The sequence below is a fragment of the Globicephala melas genome, chromosome 15 (assembly GCF_963455315.2).
Source record: "Globicephala melas chromosome 15, mGloMel1.2, whole genome shotgun sequence".
Classification (NCBI taxonomy): Eukaryota; Metazoa; Chordata; class Mammalia; order Artiodactyla; family Delphinidae; genus Globicephala; species Globicephala melas.
Window position 1 is genome coordinate 75746165 of NC_083328.1, and position 26142 is coordinate 75772306.

General features: G+C 47.6%; 1 protein-coding gene across 2 annotated transcripts in view; it reads left to right on the top strand.

Annotated features, from left to right (window-relative positions):
• The first annotated feature begins 14936 nt into the window (after positions 1 to 14936).
• BCAS4 (breast carcinoma amplified sequence 4) overlaps positions 14937 to 26142 on the top strand; it is a 60529-nt gene continuing 49323 nt past the window's right edge. For both annotated transcript variants that reach the window (XM_030839087.2, XM_060284299.1), the window contains exon 1: positions 14937 to 15164. In XM_030839087.2, the coding sequence (XP_030694947.1) occupies positions 14985 to 15164 (180 nt within the window). In that variant the 5' untranslated portion in view covers positions 14937 to 14984. The remainder of the gene's footprint in view (positions 15165 to 26142) is intronic.

The window sequence follows — 26142 nt, forward strand, 5'->3', positions numbered from 1 at the left end:
GTTCAAAGCATAAGGTACTGTGCAAAAGGTAAATGGGGACAGAGGGCAGTCCTCTGTCAAAGGAAAATGGTAAAAGTGGAAATGAAATTTGGGGTCTAGTGGCCTGTTCTGAATTTGATGGAAAAGTTTAAATCTCATAATAATGGCAACGTTTGCTTTTGTGTTTTCAGATATTATTGTTTTATTTTGATTGTATTTACCATAACTAAATCTGATACAAATGTAATGTATAAAGAGTACATAGAAACTTTAATCTGAAATGGCAGAAAGTTCAAAATTCATTACTTTTGAAATACAGAAACAAGAGAATCGTGGTCTTAGAGTAATGGGTAAATGTGATTCCCAAGGGGTTGGAATGGGGTAGGGTGGGTGGGACTGGTAAGCCAGTCTCCCCTTACACACACACCCCACTGTGTTGTTGCCACTTGGGTATGTATGGGCCCAGCGTTGCCAGCTCTTCGAACTTTTAAGAAGATACCAGAAATCCAGAATTTCCCGTGGAACATCCTGATTTTTAAAACAACTCGTGAGACAGACCAAACAGACCGGCCAGCCCCAGCTGGCCTGCAGGCTACCGGTTTGCCAACGCTGTCTCAGAAGCTCAGAACCATGGACCATCAAAGGCTCTCATTCCTTTACTGTGAAACCATCTCCTCATAGGTCACCGCGAGGATTGAGGACAGTGCCTGAGGATTAATAAGCGCTCTGAATGTCAGCTGTGCTGTCCACTTCTCAGGGAGATGGCTGAGGTCCAGAGGGATTCAGCGGCCAGCCCAAAGTAGTCCTCCAACTGTGTGGTCCCCAGACAGCAGCTTCGGCATCACTTGTATGGAAGTTAGAGATGCAGATGCTCAGGCCCCACCTCGGTTCTGCTGAATAGACCCTCTGCTGGTGGAGCCCAGAGATCTGCATTTTAACAAGCTCTCCTCAGGTGCTTCCTGTGCATATGACAGTCTGAGAAGTCCTCAGATCCATCTGTATCTCTCCTTCACTCTTAGCAGAACTGCTTTAATGAGCATGGCTTATAAGGTCTTCTGAAATTCATAAAGATGTACGGAAAGCCTTCGTCTTCTCATCTGGCACACGCTGTACTGTTAACTTGGCGAAAGTAAGCTTCAGTCTCCAGCCCCCTGTGCAAGGGACTCCACTTCCTTAAATTAGTATAATCTGACTTTCCAGAATCGCAAGGTTGATCGAATACAGTAATTCCCCACACAGGTCATTAGAGGTGTGCAGAAAATAAGCCTCTGAAAACTCCAGGTTGGATTTTTGTTCTGGGCTATCCACCAAAAAAGACCAAAAAAGACTAGAATTTGACTAATAGTACAACTCACAGATTGTATCAGTACAGCATTCCTTTTCCATCCCATCTCCTAGCAATGCCTGAAACGACAAGGAAATAGCTTTTGTGGCATTGTTCCACTAAGACCTGGAACAGGTTCCACTCAGATGAAACAGGGCACTGTTCTTATGGAACATAAGAGTTCTGTTCCCAGGCTTTCTGTCCTGCCAGCGCGTGCTAGCTTTAAATCTACAGTAGGGTAGTCAGTCGCAAATCAGGTTTTCCCCAACATTCCCAGAGGCCTTCAGCTGCTGTCTCAGGTATGTACCCGGGGTGACTCCAGCAAAAATCTGTATGCTTAGTGACTCAGAAACTAAATCATTAACTTGGTAAATACCTACCACGCATGGGTGAAGGGAGCTTGAAGGAGAGGGCTTTAGAATGTGGGCCTCCAACAATGCCGTGATGATGACAGCATGGGAACAGCAGTCCTGGTCAGTGTTGCTTCCCGGGTGGATCAGTGACTAACGCCAGAATCATCTGGAATCAGAATCCCCAATCAGTCACTCTCAGGAGTAACAATCCACACCAGGTAACTTAACAAGGTAGATTTCATTTGTTTGAATCTCTATCTGGTAAAGCAGAAAAATGTGGAAAAGGATTCTTGGTTTAAAAACATACATAAAGCAACTATACCCCCAATACATAAATAAATAGATAGATAAATAAATAAATAAAATTAATAGACATTAAAAAAAGTAAAAACACCCATACAGACAACTTTTAACGAGTTGATGTTTAAATTGGGTACATGCATTTACACACACACACACACACACACACACATCTGGTCTGCCAGAATGTGGAATTAACATTAGTGTAATGCAAAAAAAAAAAAGGATAAAAAAAGGACTTCCCTGGCGGTCCAGTGGTTAAGACTCTGCACTTCCACTGCAGGGGGCACAGGTTCAATCCCTGCTCGGGGAGCTAAGATCTCACATGCCACCTGGTGCAGCCCTGCCTTCCCACCCCCCCCCCAAAAGGATAACAACGTAATGTATGCTTCTGACACACGCAGATACAAAATGCCAGACAATACTTGAAAAATGATTCCAAACAAATCTCACCCCAAAATGGCCATCGTAAAAATGTTTCATTCCCTTGTGGAAGGCAACAGTCAAACCTTTGCAATAAAGTCTTCGCAATTCCGTTGCGGCCCATGAGGGTTTTTCTAGCGAGCTGGCATCCATGTCCTCCCTCCACCACCACGGGGCCTTGACTGGTGCTCACAGGGCCCATGCCCAGTGGGACTGGCATGGGCCTCCATCAGCCAAGCAGACAGCGGAGAGGGAGGAAATCAACAGTGAAGGGAGAGAGCCAGGGGAGGAGGCAGAGTGGCTGGGAAGCTGGCCAAATGGCAAAGGGCTGAATGGGCTACATCAACTCCTGACAGCTCCTCAAATATCCTCGCTGTCCTTTCCCGCTCACTGCGTGGGTACCAGGGGAACACAAAACCCCTTTGCCTGGACGTCGCCAAGAATTCATAAACGTTCATTTTTAAAACAGCATGTTAAGCAGAGCGAAATGTTCATGATTTTGAGGGATGTGACAAACTGGATGCAGAAGGTGAGGTCACCTTGACATCCCTTAATCAAGTCGTGAAGTTCAAGTTCAGCCTGCCGATTGCTTATTGTGATCATGGTTAGAGTTTTTCCTCTTTTGCAGGGTTTGTGCCTGAATGTTGATGGCTTCTAGGATGGAGGAAAGATGACAAGACTGATAATGCTTACTATCTGAGTATTTTCTTTGTCTTTCCTCTTTTAGCCTTGCGAAGATAAATAATGGTTAAGGATGGATAAAATATTTAACAGTGGCCATGCATAATTTATTCCTGAGTTGTTGCTCATTTCCAGTCCAATAGTTTGCTCTCAATTAGGACTTCTCAGAACCATGATGTCTCCTTGGCAGACTGACATCATGCTTATTTTTACTCTGTTCTTCCTAGGGCTAATTGTTTTTATAATTTGTTGTTGTTGTTGAAGTACTCATTCCTAGATGTTCTCTTCATCAAAAGCAAAAGTCAAAATTCGAGGCAAGGTTTTTTTTAATATTCATTTCTGGTCCTTACAGTTAACTCAGAGCTTCAGAGACATAACCTGGGAAAGAGAAAAATATATTTGCATATATAACTATCTCTTACAAAAACTAGACTGGCTAAGGAAGCTGTGTGTCCAGTGAAGTAATAAATGATTTCAGAAGAAATTTTAGGGAAAAAAGTATATGAAAGAAAAGAGTCACCCCCTCAAAAAAGCACTATTCAGAGATAACCACTCTTAAGTTTTTCAGTACATATGCCCAATGATATATATTACCTAATATGGATTTTGACAGAAACAGGATCTTACATACATCTAAATTATTCTGTAATTTGCTTTCTTCAGAGGGCAATATATTGTGAATGTCTTTGCTCTGTCAATACAGCTCTACATCTTTTATAATGGCTTCATTGTATTTCATTGTATAGATGAACCCTCATTTAATAAAACCAATTCCCTTTCGTTTGCTGTTTCCATTTTTTTCCCACAATTATAACAGTGCTGTGGTGAGCAGCTTTGTAAATACATATTTTTATTCTTTGTTCAGTTAATTCCTTAGGATAAATTCCTAGAAGAGAAATCATTAGGTCAACGCATGTGTTTTTTTGTTTGTTTGTTTTTGTTTGTTTTGGAGAAGGAGGGGGCATTGGTTCATGAATATATCCAGTTTCCTTCCGGAAAGGTTGTTCTAATTTAATTCCTCACCAGGGGTATGTGTGAGTCGTTTTCCCCTCCAAAACACCAGATTTATTATTTTTATGCTTTTCCTACTTAATAGGGGAAAAAAGCGTCTCTTTATTTTGCTTTACATACCTTTGATTATTAGTTTGAAGGGCTTTTAAAAAACTGTTTATTAGTATTTCTTCTTTTATTAGCTTCTCCGTTTGGGTCCTTTGCATAACATTTTAAAAATTGAGGTATCAGTCTTTTCTTAATATAGAAGTGCTTTGTAGATTAAGGAAGTCAACCTTTTGGTCATCATTTTTTCCTAATTAGTCATTTGCTCCTTACTGTGTGTATCATTGGCTTTTGTATTTATTCTATAGGAATTTCTTATTGTCCATGGTAAAATTCTTTATTCTTTTCTCTAGTAGTTTCCCTCTCAAATTATATAAATGCTTACCCAGCTTTTATTCTAAGTTCCATACTTCTATGATTTTCTTTTACATTTAAATATTTAATCCATCTGATAATTCTTTGGCCATCTAATCTTTGGTTAAACTAAGAGATCTGAGATTTTTTTTGTTTGTTTAAATTCTCCATTAATTGTTCTATCATAATGTATTGAATAAGACACTACTTTCTCATTGAATTGTAATTCCACCTTTATCATTTGCTAGTTTCTTACATGTTCTTGGGTTTGTTTTGGCCAAATCACGATTTGTTAATCTACTTGTCTGCTTTGGAAGAATTTCATGCTGTTTTGATTACTGAAGCTTTAAAATACATTTTAGTTTCTGTAGACAAGCCCTCTTATTCCTCCCCAATTGTTTATTTTTTACAAATTTAGTTATTCGAATGGTAAATAAATTCACATGGTTCAAACAACCAAAAAAAGTTTTTAAAAGTACATAGTGAAAACACTTTCACCTTTTTTGGTCCCCAGTTCACCCAACTGTCATTCCCTTCCCTTGGGTACCAATTATGCTCTGTTTCTTGCTTATCTCTCCATAGATTTTTTTTTTCATAGATTTTTAATGTAAATCAGACAGTATGAAAATATACTATGTCCCCTCTTATTATTATATAAAAACAGCATATTCTACCCTTTGCTTTTCTCATTTAATATATCTTTGGTAATTCTTTCCTTATCACTAGATAAAATTCTTCCCCATTCATTTATTTCCATTCCTTTTTCTAAATACAAACTTTTAATTTTGGAATTGTTTTAGATTTACAGGAAAGTTGCACAGATAGTACAGCATCACCCAAGTTCCTCTGATGCTAACATCTTATATAACCATGGTACCTTTGTCAAAACTAGAAATTAACATTGGTACATGTCTTTGTCCTCTCCAGCTGCATAACAAAACACCACAAACTAGGTGGTTTAAGCAACAGAAAGTTATTTTCTCAAAGTTTTGGAGGCTGGAAGTCCAAGACCAAGGTGCTGCTGCTGTTGTTTCCCTGTGTTCTCACATGGCCTCTCCTTTGTGCAAGAGAGAGAGGGAGGGAAAAAGAGCTCTCTGGCATCTCTTCTTATAAGGACACTAAAGGCACGAATCTTATAGGATCAGGGACACACCCTTATGACCTTATTTAACCCCAGTTATTTTCTTAGAGACCGCATCTCCAAATACAGGCACACTAGGGGTTAGAGCTTCAACATATGAATTTGGGAAAGGGGGAAGAAACAACTATTCAGTCTATAGCAGTACATTACTATTGACTGAACTTTAGACTTTATTTGGATTTCACCAGCTTTCCACTAATGTCTTCTTTCTGTTCCAGGATCTAGTCCAGGATACCACGTTGCATTTAATCCCCATTCACTTTTGCAGCTCCATTACATGCAACCAATTTAATATATTAAACAATCCCTTATTGCTGGACCTTTAGTTTGTGTCAATTCTTTTGCCACTGCAGCTATGTGGTAATTAATAATTGTATTCATAAGTCATTTTGCACATGCTGAAATATAGTTGTAAGGTAAATACCTAGAAGAGGAATTACTGAGCAAAATGCACATGCATTTGTAATTTCAATAGAGTCTGCTGGTTTGTGTGTCAATTTGTATAACCCAGCCAACAAAGAGTGGGATTGCCCATAACCTTGCCAAACCTGTGAATTTTCACCACTCTGATGGTTGAAGAATGTATCTTATAATGAGGGAGGTCAAACATCTTTTCATATGATGATAATCTACTTGAATTAGCTTTTCTTTCAATTATTTTTGCATATACTTTGCTCATTTGATGTTTTCCTTATCATTTTCCAGAAGTCCTTTATAGTTGAAGATTACACCTTGACTGTGTATCAGCAAATATTTTTTCCCCTTTTGTCATATTGTTTTTCCTAACAAGGAACTTTATTGAGGTATAATTTATTCCAATACAATGTACTTTGAATGGACAGTTCAATGAATTTTGACAAATAGAATACATCCATATAACCACCACCACCATCAAGATATCGAACATTTCTTATATTATTTTGGAATATGCTTAGAGTAGTGTTTGCCGTGCAGAAACTTTTCATCTTTCTATAGTTGAAATTTTCTTTTATGGCTTCTGAATTTTGTATCAAAATAAGAAATGCTTTCACACTCTGAGGTTAAGTAATTATTCATTTTTGACTTCTAATATATTTGTGTCCATCAACTCAGGAATAAATAAACAAACTGTGGTCCGTCCATATAATGGAATATTTGGGGGCCACAAAAAGGAGTAAAGGTCTGATGTGTGCCACCACATGGATGGACCTTGAAGACTTCATGCTAAGTGAAAGAACTCAGATGCAAAAGGTCCCACAACATATGATTGCATTTATATGAAATGTCCAGAATAGATAAATTCATACAGACAGAAATTAGATTAGTGGTTGCCTGGGCTGGAAGTAGATGGGAGGTTTGGGGAGCAATGGCTAAGTAGTGTAGGGTTTCTTTCTTTCTTTCTTTTTTAGTGTTTCTTTTTTGGGTGATAAAAATGTTCTAAAATGGACTGTGGTGATGGATGCCCAACTCTGTGTATGTACTTTAGTCTATACCATTGACTGTATACTTTCAACGGGGGGACTGTATGGTATGTGAACTATATAGCTCAATAAAGTTGTTAAAAAATGATTCACAAACCCCATTCATTCAAAATATATGAACTGTGCCATGTGGACTTTGTGGCAGTTGGGGGGTCACAGCAGTGAACAAGAGGGTGCAGTTCCTGACCTCATGGAGCTAACATCTAGTGGACCTGCTGTCACACTGTATCCTTGGAAAGAGGATACTTGAAAAAAGAAATTTCCGAGACCATCAGAAATTCTTCTGGCTTCTAATTCACACTTCTTGAAGAATAGTGGTTTCAAGTGACTGGACAGACCAGCTGAATCAGAATCTGCATTTTACCAAAATCCCCAGGTGACGCGTCCTTCACCTGGTACATTCAAGTTTAGGAACCAGTGATCTAGAGGTGAATTTTCAACCAAAGCAGAAACCCTGTCTATACTGTCCCTGTCTAGGAGGAGACGGCCCGACTCTGCTTGAATTGCCCCCGAGGTGGAGCCTCACCCCTCGGAGACCCCATCTGTTTATTCACATACAACTCACCTTCGGAAACTTCCCCCTTCACTTTAAGGTGAAGTCCGCTTCCCTTTAGTCATACCTGTGTACTTGTTTTATTTTGTTGTGTTAACAAATTCCCCCAAACTCAGAGGCTTAAAACGACACACGTTTGTTATCTCAATTTCTGTGGGTCAGGAGTCTCAGTACAGTTACCCGGCTCCATGGCTCAGGGTCTCTCTCACAAGGCTATAGTGAAGGTGCCGCTGGAGCTGTCTGAGGCTCAAGTCCACATCCAATGTCAAGCACATTCAGGTCGATTTTAGTTCCTGCATTTGTAGGTCTGAGGCCCTGGGCTCCTGGAGGCACCAGCTGTTCCTTGCTCCGCGGCCCCCAGAGGGGTGCACAACAGTGTGACTGCTTGCTTTCCTCCAGGCCAGCAGGGGTGCGCCTCCCTGACTCCTTCCAGCTCTGACCTCGAAAGCCTCTTTAAGGACTTGTCTGGTTAGGTCGGACTCACCCAAGATAATCTCCCTTTTGATTAACTCCAAGTCAACTAATCAGTAACTTCATCATGGGAATGATAACCCATCGTATCCTCTGGCTCCCCCCGTACTTGGGGATTATGTGATGTACGCCAGTGGGCTGGGATCTTAGAATTCCACACAACTCCAGGGGACGCCATGCACGCCGTTGTCTATGTGAGTGGTGTTCTGCACAGCTAGGCAGGTGGGGTTTCTCTGTTTTTTCATGTCCCTGGCTCAGTTGTCATTCTTCTCTCAGCAGCCCCACAGAATTCATCAACCCCTTCCTTGCGATCTTCCTTTAGATAATCCAAGCTTTCTCCTGGCAAAACAGCTCCTGATCCTTCAAACTGTCATTACATGTCGTAAGGTCACATGAGCATCACATGAACATAATGTCAGTCATAAACTGACTTTATGTTCAGTTTGTCTCAACAGACATTTATCAAATGCATTCTTGGTGACCAAAACCTTGCCACCATCAGCTATATTATCTATCTGGCCATCTTCTTTGTCCTCCCTTGAAAACACTCTAGTTTGTCAATATTCCATTTATAATGTAGGATTTATTGAGCACTTACTGTATGCCAGCCAGTGTTTAAAGAAGTTTTTTGTAGATTGTCTCATTGAATCTTTTCAGCAATGCTGTGAAGTTGTATCATGCCATTTTACTGATGAGGAAACTCAGGCACAGAGAAGTTAAGTAATTCTGCCAAGGTCACACAGCTTTTAGGTGGTTGGAACCCAGACAGTTTGACTCTAGAGCCTGTGCTGTTAGTCACTGTGCATTGTTCCCTCCCAGAGGTACATTCTGTACCCAGCAGGAGCCCTCCAGGGGCCAGAAGACAGTCCACTTCTAGCTCTTTGTACTGCATTCTGTATTTTTTAGTTAATGCATCCTCATCCTCATTTGCTCTTTAGCAGCTGTGTTATTTCAATATCTTAAGTTAAACTCAAAATCAATTAAAAAATTCTCTGTGGTTGTCACATGAACTGCTGAAGACGAGGTTTCCCACATCCTCAATAATCCTCAAAAAAGTCAATACTTTTTTCTTTTTTTTCTGCTAAATATCATTGTGTTTGCTGATGGCCATTGTTACAACCAGGGGCCCCTCTCCGCTTATTGTTTGCTGCTGATATGCCTGCAGGTTTCATATACAGCAGGATCTCTTTTATGGAACACGTACTGTGTACACAATGCCGTACCCTGTACTCCAAAGACACTTAAGGGCCTTTGAATCCTAGTGAATAGAGATACAGGTTCCTGAAGCAAGAAACAAATACATTCCAATGTCCCCAATAGTCTAATGAATACTGTTTTACCAGGGCACTTAACTACTTTCTAACATCTTCTGACGTATTCCGATCCATCTCAGTGTGATATAGATGAAAGAGCCATGGGCTTGAAACCCAACTCCACGCAGTTACATACATGGGCCTGGGCCACAGTTTCCTGAGCCTCAGTTTCCCCAACTGCGAAACAGAAAGTCAAGTCCATAATTCCTTTTTTTGAAATTTTGAAATCCAGGAAACTGAAAACCGCTTTTCAGTTCATTCGCTTTTTTCCCCATCGGGCCAGCAGAAATGCATTGACCAGCAGAACCTGAGTCGGACTGGCATGAGATTTATTTAAGACCCTTAATGAGCTCATATAAGGGGACTATTCATACATTCTACTGAGAAATACGAAGTCTGATAACAGGGTGCTGCCCCACTCGTCCTGGAGTTGTCACCTCGGGTGTCCTATGTGCTCCATGTTAACATTCTAAACCCAGGAGTTCTGATTCCGAAATATGTCTGGCCCCAGGGGGGTTGCATTAGGGGTGGTGGGCCTGTAACGCCCAGGACTGCCGGAGCCTGCAGGAGAATTTACAGAAGGCGCTAAGCTTCCGCCTGGGTCACCGAAGCCCGGCCACTTCACACCTTGCTGGGCAGGGTCTTTTCCCTACAGAGTCTGTTTAAATGGAGGCAGAACAAACAGCCTGGGACCCACATTTCAGTAGCTGGAGGGGGAAGGAAATGCCTCTTTCCTCTAAACCCAGGATTCTCCCCTCACTTTCCAGGACCGGGGCAGCTCTAGCTGGAAAGCCAAACGTCGACACATAGGGAGCACTTTGAGTCTCGACGCTTGGCCTCTTGCCTCCAAAGCTACGAGCCCCTTTGTGCAGCTCTGTTGTGGAAAGAAAAGGCGCAGAGAAAAACGGATCAAATGCCTGAGGAGAATCAGAAGCTTTTCTTTTACAGGGAACGAAGGGGATGTGCTATCTCCTATTACCATAGAGAGATCATTTCAAAACTGTGATAGGAAAATGCTTTTAAAACCTGGGTTTTCACCATGCTTCTATCAAGAGGGGTGGTGTTCTAAATCATGTTGCTGGTGGCGAAAGAGAGACACTAAGCAGGAAAGTGACTCCAAACTTTAGATGAATGTGTTTATTGAGGAGTGACTTCTAGGTGCAAAGGCAGCCGCTGGACTCCTACAGCAAGCCCCCCAAAACGCCCAAGACGTGTGTTCTGTCCTCCAGGAATTTTCTGTCTGATGGTGGCCTTACTTTCAACTTAGCCGAAGGTAGAAAGTATCAGAAGGTAAGCTTAAAGGGCTCATCTCTTTGCGGGTCAGAAAAAGGGCCCTGGAAGAGCGACCTTGAAGGCTGGGTGGAAGGCAGGGAGGGCAGTGGGCCCAGGGGCAGACGGAAACGCTGGACGTCCATGTGGAGCCCGGCAGACTTGGGGCATATTCAGGGGACCCCGGAAGCAACACCCAGACACTTTCACAGACCAAGAGGTCAGAGAGGGGGTGGGGAGACTGCAAACTGGGGCAGCTCCTAATTGCCGCAGGGCAGGCCCACAGTTTCCTGAGCTTCCCTTTCTTTTCGAGAGAAGCCACAGTTGAATGTGTGAACTGTAAAAGGTACCATTGAAAGATGCAGGTATTTAAGCACGACGTTGTGCAAATCTAACACACCTACAGATGCCTTCGTTTGGGCCGCTCAGTAACAAAACACCATAGCCTGCGTGGCTTACGAACAGCAGACATTCATTTCTCACAGATTGGGAGGTTGTAAGCCCAAGATCAGGGTGCCAGCAGGGTCAGGTTCTGGTGAAGGCCTGCTTCCGGATTGCAGGCGGCTGACTTCTCCGCGTGTCCTCACACGGTGGTAAGGGCAGGGGAGTTCTCCTGGGGTCTCTTAATTTATTTTAATTTTTCTTTTATATGTATATATTTTTTATATTTATATTTTTCTTTTATATAAATATATATGTATATATTTTTTCTGCAGAGCTCCTTTGTCTTCGAGTTAACCTTTGTGAAGGTGATGGGGGCACAGATCTTCCTGTGGACTAGACACCCCAGCCTGGTCTTCTTGGGTCACCTCTGTAAGAGCACTAATTCCATTCACAAGGCCCCACCTTCTGAGACCATCACCTTGGGGTTAGGATTTCAGTGTATGAACTTGGGGGAACACAAACCTTTGGTCTATAACGGCAGGCTGTGTGGCAGGGCCAGGACTCAGGTGAGGCAGGCGAGGTGCCCAGGGCACACAACGAAAGGAGACCCTCACTCCCTGGGGCCAGTCCTGACCGGAAGACCCCCTTAACAGTTTGTACTCCAAGTGTCTCTCTTACCTTCTCCGGGCCCTGGCTCTGCTCTGTGGGCTCCCATTTGCATCTTAGGGTTCAAAGAGAAAAGCAGTAGACAGATTGGCAAGGGAGGCTTGGGGGGTGGAGGTGTTTGAACTTCACTTGGTGAGTACTGGGGAATTAAGAGCAGGAAGAGAGGTGGCTACAGGTGCTTTGGGAGGGCAGTGAAAAGCGGGGGCTGGCAAAGGGGCAGGGCAGCCACCAGCTTTCCCAGTGCCAGGCTTCCCTGCAACAGGCAGTGTAGCGTGAGTAGCAGGTAAGGACCTGGGTTCTTCCCTTGACCGATTATAATCCCTGGCAAGTGACTTAACCTCTCCGTGTCTCAGTTTCCTCACTCTAAAAGGGGCATCAGCAGAGCCTCCCTGCCTCACAGGGTGCGGAGGAGGTTCAAGGCGGGCGCCTCTGTGAAGAGTTTTGAACAGAGCCTGGCACTTAGTAAGCTTTCAGGACGTTCCCAATGAGACCAACGGGCCTTAGAAACGGCCCGCGGAGTTCAGCAGCTTTGAAGCTGCACAGATCAGAATCACCTGGGGCATCCTTTCAGCCTCCCCAACCGAGGCCACGCCCCCGACCAATTAAATCCCAATCACTGGGGAGTGGTCTCGGCGTCAGTATTTTCTGGAAGTTTCCAAGGCGCAGCCGAGCTTGGGAACGATGCGCACCTAGAACCCTGTGTGCCTGAGGCCTGAGCTGGCAGAGGTGACCTTGAAAAGACACAGACAGGCAACCATTTTGTAGCTGGAGGTGAAGCCAGATGGGACGGGGGTGCGGGGGTGGAAGGCTGTGTGGCCTCGGGGCCCAGCCGGGGGCCACTGCAGCTCCCGGGGGGGGTCTTCGGGGCCAGGCGGCCACGGGCGCCCCGACCTCCGGCTGGGAGGGAGCCGGCTGCCTGGCCCCGCGGAGGACTCCCGAGCAGGAGGCCGCAGCAGCCGCTCTGAGCCCGTCTTGGGCGCCAGAGGGAGCTCGTGGGGACGCGCCACGGCTCCATCCCCACAGCTGGTTCAAACTGGTTTGGGCAGGGTGCGGCCCAGGCGGGCTGCATTCCAGGCCTCGGGCTTGCCGCCTGCCCCAGGGTCACCCCAAGCGCCTGTGAGCGGCCGGGGAGGCTGTTTAAAAATTCATCTTCTTTGTTTAAAATCATTAATTCGGCCTCCCACGGGGGTCCCTGGCTACAGCCAGCTGGACTAACCGGAGAGGGGCTCTTCTCAGCCTGCGGGGTGCTGCGTGCATCACAGTCAACGGCAGAGCTTTAAAAGCTGTTCCCAGCTCCCCTTCGCCCCAAAGACTGCGATTCCGAAAGGTGGGGGTGGGCTTCCGGGCATCTGTGTTCTAAGCAAAATGTTTCTAAGGCATCATTACATTTAGAAAAAAAGACTAGAAACAAAATGACTCTTGGCTGGCCAGCGTGGCCCAGGGTATGAATCGCGGAGAGGCTGGTGAAGAGCGAAGATCTCTTTTCCAGACCCCACATCTCCAGGGAAAGGGGGTCGGGGCAGCACTTTTAGCTAATATCCCAGGGTTTTGTTGGTTTTTGTTTTTTTCCCAGTGAGTCATATTGGGCATTTTAAAAGTTTAAATACTATAACAAACATCAACAGAAGAAATAAAACGTTACAAATGTAATTGAAACCCCTCCTGTATCCCTCCCCCATTTCCTCTCCCCCACCCCAGAGTAACCAGTTTCCTGAATGCGGTATACATCACTCCCATGCCCGGCTTTACACTTTTACTCCATATGTCTGTATCCATAAACAATATATAGTGCGGTTTCACATGTGTTAAAACCTTTATGTTAATGGCAGCGTGCCCTACAGAGCCTTCACGATTTGCCTTTTTTTCTTAGCATTATGTTTCTGAAATTCGTCCGTCAGGGGAAGTTTGCTGTGCTCAGGACTGTGGCTAATCTGAGGCCGGTTCTGGGCTTTTCCGAGGGAGGGCCCCAGTCAGCCGGTAAGGGTGAGGGTCGGAGCTGGGTTTCTGGGTGCGTGTGGGATACAGAAGGGCTCTGAGCATCAGACGCATCAGCATAGTAATGAATGGCCACGTGCGGGTTCAGTGAGTTCCTATTAAATCCTTTTCCTTAGCACCTGAGGCCCAAGTCTTTGCCAAGAATTTTCCAGAAAATTACTCTGGCCTGAAGGCCTGAATGTTTGGGCGGCGATGTCGAGAAATTAGCAGTGGGAAGCTGTGGAAGTGGGAACTGTACAGTGATGGATTACCCAAAAGACAGATCATGTGCTCACGCCCCCTACCTAAGGTTGTCAGATAAAATATAAATTAAGATTTAACAGGACGAGGGTGAGGGGAGTCCTATATATTTATTTGCAGCCCTAAGCGCAGCCCGATTTTTAAAAACGAATTTAACATTTTAAAAGACATCATAGGAAAAATGAGACCGCTAGACTTCCCTATACCTCGTTACCTTTTTTAGAACTCTCCTCACTAGCATTGCTTTGGACCCCACCCTCTTCAGCCTCCAAGGGGTCTAGACTAGCCTCCTAGGGGTGCGGGGCTGTGTCCAATTTAGTGCGCTGTAGAATTCCCTGGGGAGCTTATTTTAAAAGCTGCTCCTGGGAGGAAGCGGATCGCTACGCCCGACTTCCCTAATTTTTCGGACTGTCCGCCTGGCGCAAACAAGATGCTGTCCTAGGAGAGGCCTTGTGGGCGGGGTGATGGCGGGGAGGGGTGGTCTTTAAATGAAAGGATCCTCTAAGATATCTGTTCTCTATCCTGAATGCACGCTGGAACCACCCGGGGAGCTTTACAAACAACTGATGCCCAAGCCCCACCCCCAGGGATTCCGGCTGAATCGGCCTGGGGTGAGGCCTGGCTTCCGGGCTTTTAGAAACTCCCCGGGGCATTCTAAAGTGCTGTGGGAGCTGGAACCGCTGCTCCACCGGATTCGAATGAAAAGGGGTGGTCTATGCCGATGGTTCTCAAACTTGGCTCTATGTAAGAATCACCTGGCGAACATAAAAAGTACTGATGCCCAGGTTCCAACCCTAAAGGTTGTGTGTGGCCGTCAGACTTCGGAAGTTTTGAAGGAGCCCCAGGTGATTGCAATCTGAAAGCGAGTTTGAGAATCGTTCACCAGGTGGTGCGGGGGCCGGGCGTAGTGAGCGTCGCGCGCCACTGGGTGGCGCTGCCCGCTCGGGCCGGCGTTCCGGGAGGCGTGGGCCGCGGCCACTGGGTGCGCACCTGCCCCGCCTCCGCCAGGCGGGCCACGGGGCATGCAGCCGGTCGGGGGCGGGGCTCCGAGGCCAGGACGCGGCGTCGGGTTCCCGGGCAGCCGCCGCCAACTGGACTCTGCCGCGCTCCTCATGCTGCTCGTGGACGCCGATCGGCCGGAGCCCGTGCGCAGCGGGGCGCGCGAGCTCGCGCTCTTCCTGACCCCCGAGCCCGGGGCCGAGGTAGGGGACGGGGTTGGAAGTGGGGGAGGCGGGTCTTGGGGTTGCGGGATCCAGGGCTCGCGCTCCCCCGGGGAGGAGTGGACGAATGGAGACCCCTTGCGCGCTGGACCCGGACCCTCGGCTTCCCCGCAGCATTCTCTCGTACCTGGCGCTGGGGCTCCGGACCCGCGCTGGGGGTCCGAGGGGTCCCTCCTTTGCGGAGCGGTGGCTGTCTGGCGTCGCGCAGAGATGCGCGTCAGGTCGCGCCCGCCCTCTCCTCCAGCCCCGGTTCTCGGGGGCCCAGACAAGCTTCCCATCCCTACCTGAGACCGCACCCCCACCCCCAGCATCCTCCGGGATGCCAGACTGAGGCGCGCTCGGAGCTGCTGCCCTTTGCCAGCCTGGGCCCCGGGGGAGGCTGACTCCCGGTCCTGCCCCTGCCCGGGCGCTCGGCCTGCTCTGCTCTGAGCTAATGCTACATGCCGGGAGGAGGCGGGCAGGCTGCGTCTGTGCGAGGATGCTGCCGGCCTCGGTACGCTTCTGTTGCTAGGAGGGAAAATACCTCATCTCTGGCTGTACTTTCTATTTTAAAAGCACAGAACAAAAAGTAGATCTAAAACTAGCCTCTTTATCTTCCAGCTGAAGCCAGTATGTTGACAGTGCCATGAAAGTTATTTACCGAAGTTCACCAGGAGTTATGTAGGGCCAGAAAGTCAAGCCATTCTCTCTTTAAATCTCAGAAGCAGTACAGAAGTATTTAAAATAAAGGGTAAGCACCCTCTCCTTTTTCTCTCTCACCTCAATTCTAGTTCCCAGAGATAACCATCTTTCACAGTTTGGTGTACATCATTCCAAACACATTAAAAATGCATTTACAAATGTGGGTATGCATATATACTAATAATTATACATAATTAGTTTTTACCAAAAAACCCACGTGATACTAGAATAACGTTCTGTAACTTGCTTTTCTTTATTCAAAATAGCATGGACAAATGGAGAGTGACAATGGTAAGGTATAGGGCTTCTTTTCAGAGTGATGAAATAGTTCTGGAATTAGTGCTGATGGTTGCAAAACTTTGTGAATTCACTGAAAACCACAGAATCGTACACTTTAAAAGAGTAAATTTTATGGTATGTGAGTTATATCTCAATTAAAAAAAATAGTATGGACATATTTCCTTGTCAGAATGTATCTATAAGAGCTGTCCAATTGAAATATAATTTGAGCCAAAGATGTGAGCCGTCCATGTAATTTTCTTTTTCTTTCTATTTTTTTGGCCACGCCACGTGGCATCTGGGGTCTTAGTTCCCTGACCAGGGATTGAACCCATGCCCCCTGCATTGGGAGCTTGGAGTCTTAACCACTGGACCGCCAGAGAAGTCCCCCATCCATGTAATTTTAAATGTTCTAGGAGCCATATAAAAAAGGAAAAAGAAACAGATGAAATTGGTTTCAATATATTTAATTCTTTCCAGTTTTATTGAGATTTAATTGACATTAAACGCTATAAGATTTAGATCTACAAGTTTCAATGTATTTAAAATAAGTGTCTCCAAAATATCCTTTCAGCATGTCATCAGCGTAAAAAAATTTAAGGAGATTTTTACATTCTTTGAAGTAAGTTTTCTTTTTTTTTATATAGTGATTCCTTCTTTTTTATATATATAAGTTTATTTATTTTTGGCTGCATTGGGTCTTTGTTGCTACGTGCAGGCTTTTTCTAGTTATGGTGAGCGGGGGCTACTCTTCGCTGCCGTGCATGTGCGGGCTTGTCATCGCGGTGACTTCTTTTGTTGCGGAGCACGGGCTCCAGGCACAGGGGCTTCAGTCGTTGTGGCATACGGGCTCAGTAGTTGTGGCTTGCGGGCTCTAGAGTGCAGGCTCAGTAGTTGTGGTGCACGGGCTTAGTTGCTCCGCAGCATGTGGGATCTTCCTGGACCAGGGCTCGAACCCGTGTCCCCTGCACTGGCAGGCGCATTCTTAACCACTGCACCACCAGGGAAGTCCTGAAGTAAGTTTTCAAAATCAGGCTTGGACGATTGAACTTACAGCACATCTCAGTGTGGACCAGCCACGTTTTAAGCACTTGATAGTCATGAGACGCTGGCGGCTTCTGCATCAGAGAGTGTAGGTCTTCATCATTGCTTGGCTTCTTCGTGTCCCACCATTTCAGAATAATTCCTCCTATTTTCTGAGCACATAATATGTGCCAGCAGCGTGCTGCGCTCTGTCCATGGATTATGTCATTGCATCCTGGCAGTGACCCAGTGGCTAGGATGTTATGTCGACTTCATAACTGAAAACTGAGGCCCTCACCGAATAAGCAACATCCTATGAATGTCCTGTAATTTCTGAACCACACCCCCAGGGATGGGCATTTAGGTTGGGTACCTGCTTAAGGGTTTAAGTAACCTGAGCATCTTTCGTGTTCTTTCTCCCCCTTGCTCTCAGCAGCAAGGTGTCACTGTGTCCAGCGGCTCAACCCAGCCTCATCTTGTCTCGACTAGGGACAGCCTTCAGGAGAAGCTGCATGTATTAACTTCATTTGCTCACTCAGGGCTCTCTCTAACTCAGACGCAGGCTGGCTCACGCTCGTTTGTAATGGCCGTAATGAAGAGCCGAACTCCCTGTAGCTCCACGCGGCAATAAAGCCACTTAGAGCTCTTGCTGAAGTTTATTTACCCAAAGAAGCAAAAACTGCCAAGGTGGAGTCACTTGCAGCCTCTACTTAAAGCTTAATTCATTAGCAGTCCCTCGCGCTGAAGCTGTTTGCAGATGGGCAAATGAACTGGAAAGGGAAAGTCTGGTTTGGGAACAGGTCTGGGCAGCCAGTGCCTCCTGTACCAGCCCCTGTCCTAGGGCCACTTTGGGCTTTTAAATGGAGCAGTAGGAGTCTCAGACCAGCCAGCTCCAGTCCTAGGGGTGTCCTGGGGTTCTTAGGGAAGTGGGCCTTCATGTTCAACACCTTGAACCCCTGCCGTGTGCGGGGAGTGAAACACACAAGGGCTCCCACTCTCATGGCCCGACTGTCAGACAGTAAACACAGAACATACAAAACCTCTAAATTGTGATGAATGCCATGGAGAACATGGGCATGGGTGATGTGATAGAGGGTGTCTTTGTGTCTGGGAGACATGGGGTGGGGAAGGCCTCTCCAAGAAAGCTTGAGACCCGTGTGGTAACCCCTTAGGAATGGGCAGGGAAGAGGAAGCACAGAGGTCCAGGAGGGCAATTAGCAGAGGGACCCCACTTTGTCTGGGAGTGTTCAGGGAGGGCTTCCCTGAGGCAGCATCATTTTAGGCTGAGCTCTGAAGCATGAATAGAAGCTGACCAGGCTGAGAGGTAGGAGGAAAACATCCCAGGCAGAGGAAACAACTGGCAAAGATCCTGGGGTGGGATGAAGCAGGGTGATCACCAGGGTAGAAGAGCAGGCAGCAGGGAGAAGGGGGAGCTGTGGGAGGCGGGGCAGTGAGGGGGCAGAAACCGTGTCGGGACTTTGCACTGTCTCCCCGGATCGAGGAGCCGCTGAAGGGCGGCACGTTAAGATGAGTCGGCAGGTGAGCATTCTACTATTTCTAGTGCCTTTGGGTTTTTCTGTCCAACCAGCTTCTTGTGTTTTACTTTCTCTCTTTTTCTGGTTTGAACTTCCTCTTTTAGGGGAAGTTTCAGGCAGGATCTCCGGAAGCTGCTTCAAGAAGGCAGGGAGAGAGAGAGAGAGAGAGAGATGTTTGCCTCTTGGGTGCCCTGTGATTTAGGGGGGAGGGGAGTTCAGGGCCCTCCCGAATGGCTGACTCCTGATACCCACCCAAGGGTGAATTCCTGACCAGACTCTGAGAATTCCATTTGGTTCCTGTGGTGGGACACGGGACAGATTTGCCCACAGATGGGGTTAATGGCCTACATGGAAGGAAATAAAGGAAGCCAGCGCTTTCTCACACCTAGGGACTTTGCTTGAGTGGGCAAAGGATGATGGGGGAAAGCGCCTGTTAACCACATGTGGATTAGATCAGGGGTTGCAAACTGGTGGCCCAGAGGCTGAATCCAGCACTCTGATATGATGGGTTCAATTCACATAGGGGTTTTTTTTTTTTTTTTGAGGTACGCGGGCCTCTCACTGTCGTGGCCTCTCCCGTTGCAGAGCACAGGCTCCGGACGCGCAGGCTCAGAGGCCATGGCTCACGGGCCCAGCCGCTCCGCGGCATGTGGGATCTTCCCGGACCGGGGCACGAACCTGTGTCCCCTGCATTGGCAGGCGGACTCTCAACCACTGCACCACCAGGGAAGCCCCACATAGGGGTTTTTAAATGGAGAATTTTCATGAAGAAAATCTGAGTTTCTTGTTTATTTAAAATATGGACAGTCTGGTAATCCTAGGTCCCGGTTTCCTAGTTGTGGTCTCCTGTTTGCCACCGTCCCCACTCCTCCTCATTGTCTCCCTCATACCGAAGTTGGTATCAGTTACCATTTACCCTTGTGCTTGAACCTTTGAATTTTCTGTAGTCATGATAAGAGGAAAGGGAACTATTTCTCCAAACCGTGTGTCTGGACTGAAATGGGAAAACATAAATTAGCCAAAAATGCCCTTGAGTTTCAAGAAAAAATGTAGAAGAGACTGTTTCTTTGTGGAAGTAAAGAATATTTTATTGTGTCCAACCTGCAAACACCCTGTGCCTGTGGGAACCCTGGCATGTGTCTTATTCTTGTGACCTACTGGTCCCCTTTTGGGATTCAAATTTGGATGTTCAGATTAGAAGTCTGTGGGTGGGTGCCAGGGCACAGTCTACTCTGTCTAGAGATGTAGTTCTATATTAATTTATTCCTCAGATCTTTTTTTAAAAATAAGTTTATTTTATTTATTTATTTTTGGCTGTGTTGGGTCTTTGTTTCTGTGCGAGGGCTTTCTCTAGTTGTGGCAAGCGGGGGCCGCTCCTCATTGTGGTGCGCGGGCCTCTCACTGCTGCGGCCTCTCTCGTTGCGGAGCACAGGCTCCAGATGCGCAGGCTCAGCACTTGTGGCTCACGGGCTTAGTTGCTTCACGGCATGAGGGATCCCCTCAGATCAGGGCTCGAACCTGCGTCCCCCGCATTGGCAGGCAGATTCTTTTTTTTTTTGCGGTACGCGGGCCACTCACTGTTGTGGCCTCTCCCGTTGCGGAGCACAGGCTCCGGACGCACAGGCTCAGCGGCCATGGCTCACGGGGCCAACCGCTCCGCGGCATGTGGGATCTTCCTGGACCGGGGCACGAACCCGTGTCCCCTGCATTGGCAGGCAGACTCTCAACCACTGCGCCACCAGGGAAGCCCCAGGTAGATTCTTAACCACTGTGCCACCGGAGAAGCCCCCTCAGATCTTTATGGAAGACCTGCTGTGTGCCAGGCACTGTGCCGGGCACCGGGGAGAGGCCAGTGAGACAGAGGCGACGCCTGCCCTCAAGGTGTGGCACTGCAGTCAGGAAGATGAGCCCACTAGGAGTTACCCAACAGAGTAACTAACGGTAATAAATGCCACGAGGGAGACACCTGAGGGGCTGTGATAGAGACACACAGCAAGATTGGAAGGAACCACCAGGCAAAGATCTGACATCATGTGTGTCGCTGGAGACAGGGAAAAATGAGGTCTCCAGAGGTGCCTGAGTGGGTGGACCTCAGTGATAAAGGGGAGAGGGGGCAGGGCCAGACCAGGGCCTGGGGTCAAGGGGAGGAATCTGGATTCGATTCTGGGGTGTCATGGATAGAAGCTGTGAGCAGGGCCAAGCTGGGTGTGAGCAGGGGAAAGACGGGATCAGATTTGTGGACTTAGGGCTGCAGTGCTGGATCGCGTCGGAGGGGCTGGCGTGGCAGCAGGGGGACCACAGATGTGGATGTCCCGGTGGACGTACACCGAGCTGGCCAGGCTCCCTGAATCAGAACCTTCGGGGGTGTGAGAGCCAAGGCCAAGGTGGGCACTTGGAGAGGGGCAGCATTTCTCGGAAGAAAGTTCCTATATTTCTCCCCGCAGAACTGCCCAGCAGTGGAAGGACCTGTCCCTGGCTCTGAACAATCTCTTATCACAGGACAGCTGGGCTTTGGGGGAGGGTCACCTTGGAACCTTGGCTAGAAGTTCCCAGTCTGGCTGACTCTCAGCACGAACCGAGAAGCTTTGAAACAGGTTCCCAAAGACGGGAAGTGACCCTGGTGCCAACCAGCCCAGGCTGGTCATGTAGCGATGCTCCCGCGCAGCGGACAGCTCGCGGCTGCAGGGAGTCAGCTCTGAACATGCCGTTCCGGCACCGGGGAGAAAAGCAAGACGCACAGAGGTGTGTGCAGTGTAAATAAAAACTTTAAAGGCAAAAAACACCTATTTCATGCATCTATAAATAGGAGATCCAGCTACATCGATCTCTGGGGTGGGGTGTGGTAGGTGGAGCATAGCCAAGGTGAGAGCACCGGTGTAGGGCGTGGTCCCCAACCTTTGCCAAACATCTGCATCATCTGAGATCAACAACAAAAAGTGCTGATGCCCGGCTCCCACCCCCAGATACTCTGATTTCGTTGGTGTGGGTGCCACCTGGGCATTGGAACGCTGAAAGCCCTCCAGCAGGGTTGTAAGCCTGGAGTGGCCAAGACTGATTAGTCTGTTGGACAGTCACCACGACTGCTAACTGTTGGAGGCACCCCAGGCCTGGGGATCTGGACTTGTAAGCGCCCCTCCGGAGATTTTGATGGCCAGCCTGCCGGGGGCTCACAGCTTCCGTCAGTGCTAGCGGGACTGGCCCCATGCCCAGGAATGCCTGCTTCCAGCCGCCGCAGGAGGACAGAAAACCCGTCGGTCCTGCCTGCTGCTGTGTCTACCGCACCAGCTACTGCTGCCTCACGTATCGGTTGAAGAAGCATCCTTTACAGATGTGTGCCTCCCCCCGACCCGCTTGCTCCTGGTCAGGCTGAGTGGAGGGAGGACCAGCTCTGGAGCCACATGGCCTGGGTTCAGATCTCGGCTTTGCGCTCATGCTTCTCTCTGCCTTTTCCCCTCCAGTTGTGGGGTTGGATGAGACGATTCACGGACAACACTTGGCTCAGGGTCAGGCCCACAGTGAGCGATCTGGTGCATTAGCTACAATTATTCACTTAGTCATTCTATAGCTGTTTATGGAGCAGGTACCAGGTGCGGACCCCATGTCAGGAGCTGGAAAGCAAAAGTGCAGGAGAGGCCCACCGCCCTCAGGGCTCTCAGAACAGGTGGGAGGGTGGACGTGACACACATTAATATCTCCACACAGTGTTTGCAAGAGGGCGATTTCAGCCCTTCGCTTGTGCAGAAGATGGTGAATTTTCTCTCACTAGCACGACCTCGTGTAAGCCTGGAAGTCCAATGTTAACTTTCCGTATCTGTGTACGTGAGACCAACCATAGATTCCAGTTTTTGGTTTGCAAAACATAGTTGCTGCATCCACGGTCAGCACGAGCCCCCGGTTCTCTTAAGCTATCTCGGGATCTGAATTTTTTCCTTGGTGCAAGTGTGATGGAAATTTGGCCTGTGGTTCTTTTAAGTGAATTGGAGTTGGTTTTAAAATAAGTTTGTTTTAAAAATAAAAAATATATGCACATGTTACAAAATCTAAAGGTCCCGGTGACCATGGAATGCTGAGTGAGGCCCTGCCTCCCCCGGTTCTCAGCCCCTGCTGCTCTACAGAGGCCGCTGCAGGCCATGCCTGTGTCCCCTGTCGTCCCCACCTGCCGCCTCCCCCTTCTGCATTGTGCTTTTTTCACTCACTGTGTCTTAGACAGCTTTCCATATGAGTGCACAGAGAGCTGGCCAATTATTTTTTAGCTGCTAAACAGAATCTCATTGTCTGTCTGAATTATAATTTAGGTAACCGTTCCTCTACTGATGGACATTTAGGTTACATGGATTCTTTAGCTGTTACAAAGTGTTGCAGGCTTCCCTGGTGGCGCAGTGGTTAATCCACCTGCCAATACAGGGGACATGGGTTCGAGTCCTGGTCCGGGAAGATCCCACATGCCACGGAGCAACTAAGCCCGTGCGCCACAACTACTGAGCCTGTGCTCTAAAGCCCACGTGCCGCAACTACTGAGCCCACGTGCCGCAGCTACTGAAGCCCGCACACCTAGAGCCTGTGCTTCTCAACAAGAGAAGTCACCACAATGAGAAGCCCGTGCACCGCAACGAAGAGTAGCCCCTGCTCACCACAACTAGAGAAAGCCCACCCACAGCAATGAAGACCCAACACAGCCAAAAATAAATAAAAACTAAAAAAAAAACCCAAAACAAAGTCTGTTGCAATGAGTATCTCTGTACGTACATCATTTTGCATTTGTGCATATATGTCCGGAGGATACATACCTAGTGGGGGAATTACTGGGTCCAAGGATACATGCATATAAAATTTTGGTTGCTGTTGCCAAATTAACCTTCTTAAAAGTCAGGGTCAAGGCGAGAGTAGAGTAGAGTAGTCAGCCCTTCTAGACGTTCACACCTCAAGGTCAAGGGTCCCTCTGGGGGATGGGAACTCTTATTTGAGCTGCTGTAGGGGCCTGGGAGGAGGGAGTTCCTGTGTCCCCTCTTTGGGAAGTGGATCATCATCTAAAGGGCCAGGTCCTCTCAGTTTGCGATTCCAGCGCAAGGCCATTTGGAGAATCCCTTCATTTGCTCTTTCCAGCCCTTCATTCTTGGCTTGCCCAGCTCCCAGGGTCTTTCTGCCATTGATCCTGCCCTTTCATCCTGTGCACAGAGATGAGGCTGCTTCCTCTGAAGACCTTTACTTTCCCTGTCATCTGAAGGGGCCACCATGAGCGCTTTTGGAGAAGAGGTGACATTACTAATTACATGCCCTGAATGTGGACAGGCCTCACAGTCCTTGAGCCTGTTTCATTTTCACCCCCGTCATGTACTCATGGGCCCTGGCCCAGCCCGGCTGGAGGAAGCAGGAGCAAGGTCAGGCCATAGCGCCAGGTGTCAGGCAAAGCTACCACCACACCCGCCCCTGAACTGGCTGCATGTGGGTGTCCTCTGGCTGGCATGGTGATCTGCTTTTTAAAATGCTAAGTAGATGCCAACTTTTAAAAAGTGGGAGTTTTCACATAAAAATCCAAATGTCTGGCTTCTTTAAAAATGTTGCAGCAAAAGCTACAGGTCTTCAGTGGCCTTGTTCCTGGGCTGAGTGGACCTTGTGGTTTCTAGAAGGATTCTCCGGGGGTGGGAGAGAGAGAGGGAGGGGGAGGGGGAGGGAGAGAGAGAGAGAGAGTCTGTGTGTGTGTGTCTGTAAACAGCATTATTGTGATATAATTCACATGACATACAACCCACCCATTTAAAATGTACAGTTTAGTGGCTTTTGGTTTATTCACAGAGTTGCACAACGATCGACCACAATCAATTTTAGAACATTTTCATTACCCCCCAGAGAAACCCTGTCCCCCTGAGCTCTCCCTCCACCAAGAACCCCTAATCTACTTTCTGTCTCTAAAGATTTACCTGTTCTGGACATTTCATAGATGTTTGGGTTTGTGTGGTTTTTTGTTTGTCTGTTTTTGTTTTAAATTTATTTTATTTATTTATGTTTGGCTGCGTTGGGTCTTTGTTGCTGCGCGCGGGCTTTCTCTAGTTGCGGCGAGTGGGGCTACTCTTCGTTGTGGCGCGTGTGCTTCTCATCGCAGTGGCTTCTCTTGTTGCGGAGCATGGGCTCTAGGCGCGCGGGCTTCAGTAGTTGTGGCTCGCAGGCTCAGTAGTTGTGGCACACGGGCTTAGTTGCTCCACGGCATATGGGATCTTCCAGGACCAGAGCTCTAATCCATGTCCCCTGCATTGGCAGGCGGATTCCCAACCACTGCGCCACCAGGGAAGCCCGATGTTTGCGTTTTAAAGACACCAGTCGGTCAGAGGTTTGAAGGCTCTGTTCAGCCTACAGTCAGGTTTGTTTGGCCGTCATAGTGTTTTTAAATTTTTTAGGTTAGTTTTGAACATTTTCGAATTGGAAGAGCTTTCATAAATATCTAGATCACCCTTTTGTCTTTTTTTTTAAGTGTTCTATTTTTTTAAAATAGTTATTTATTTATTTATTTTGGCTGCGCCAGGTCTTAGATGTGGCACACGGGATCTTTTAGTTGCGGCGTGCATGTGGGATCTGGTTCCCTGACCAGGAATCGAACCCGTGCCCCCTGCAGTGGAAGCGCAGAGTCCTAACCACTGGACCACCAGGGAAGTTCCCAGGTGTCCTCTTTAGACGGGGCCTCCCATTTGCCACAGCCCCCACCCCTCCCTCTTGTCTCCCTGCATGGCGTAAGCTGCCATTTATTTATTTATTTATGGCTGCATTAGGTCTTAGTTACTGCACGCGGGCTTTCTCTAGTTTTGTCGAGCGGGGGCTACTCTTCGTTGCGGTGCGCGGGCTTCTCATTGTGGTGGCTTCTCCTGTTGCGAGCACAGGCTCTAGGTGCGCAGGCTTCATTAGTTGTGGCATGCGAGCTCAGTAGTTGTGGCTTGTTGGCTCTAGAGCACAGCCTCAGTAGTTGTGGAGCACAAGCTTAGTTGCTCCGTGGCATGTGGGATCTTCCTGGACCAGGGCTTGAACCCGTGTCCCCTGCATTGGCAGGTGGATTCTTAACCACTGTGCCACCAGGGAAGCCCCAGCTGCCATTTATTATCCTGCTGGTGCTGCTGTGTTTCTCGGAGGAAAGTAAAACGTCTCTGTCAAAAGTGGGAAACTGAGATAAGCAATGTGAAGAAAACATACTTAAGCGTGGCCCCCTTCCCTAGTATTCATTTCCTGCCTGGCTTCTGTGTCTTTTTGAGTTTGGAGACCCTGGTGGGGTCACAGCCGTCTCCTGCATGGGTGGAGCATCTCACCAAGAGTAACCTAGAGAAAGAACTTACTTGACCCTCCTCAGCTTCCATCTCCAAACACAGAGAGTCGGAGGATTCCCACCCCCCTTCACTTTCAAGTGGGGAAACCGAGGCACAGAGATGGTCAGAGGTATAGTTAAGACCACACAGCATGAA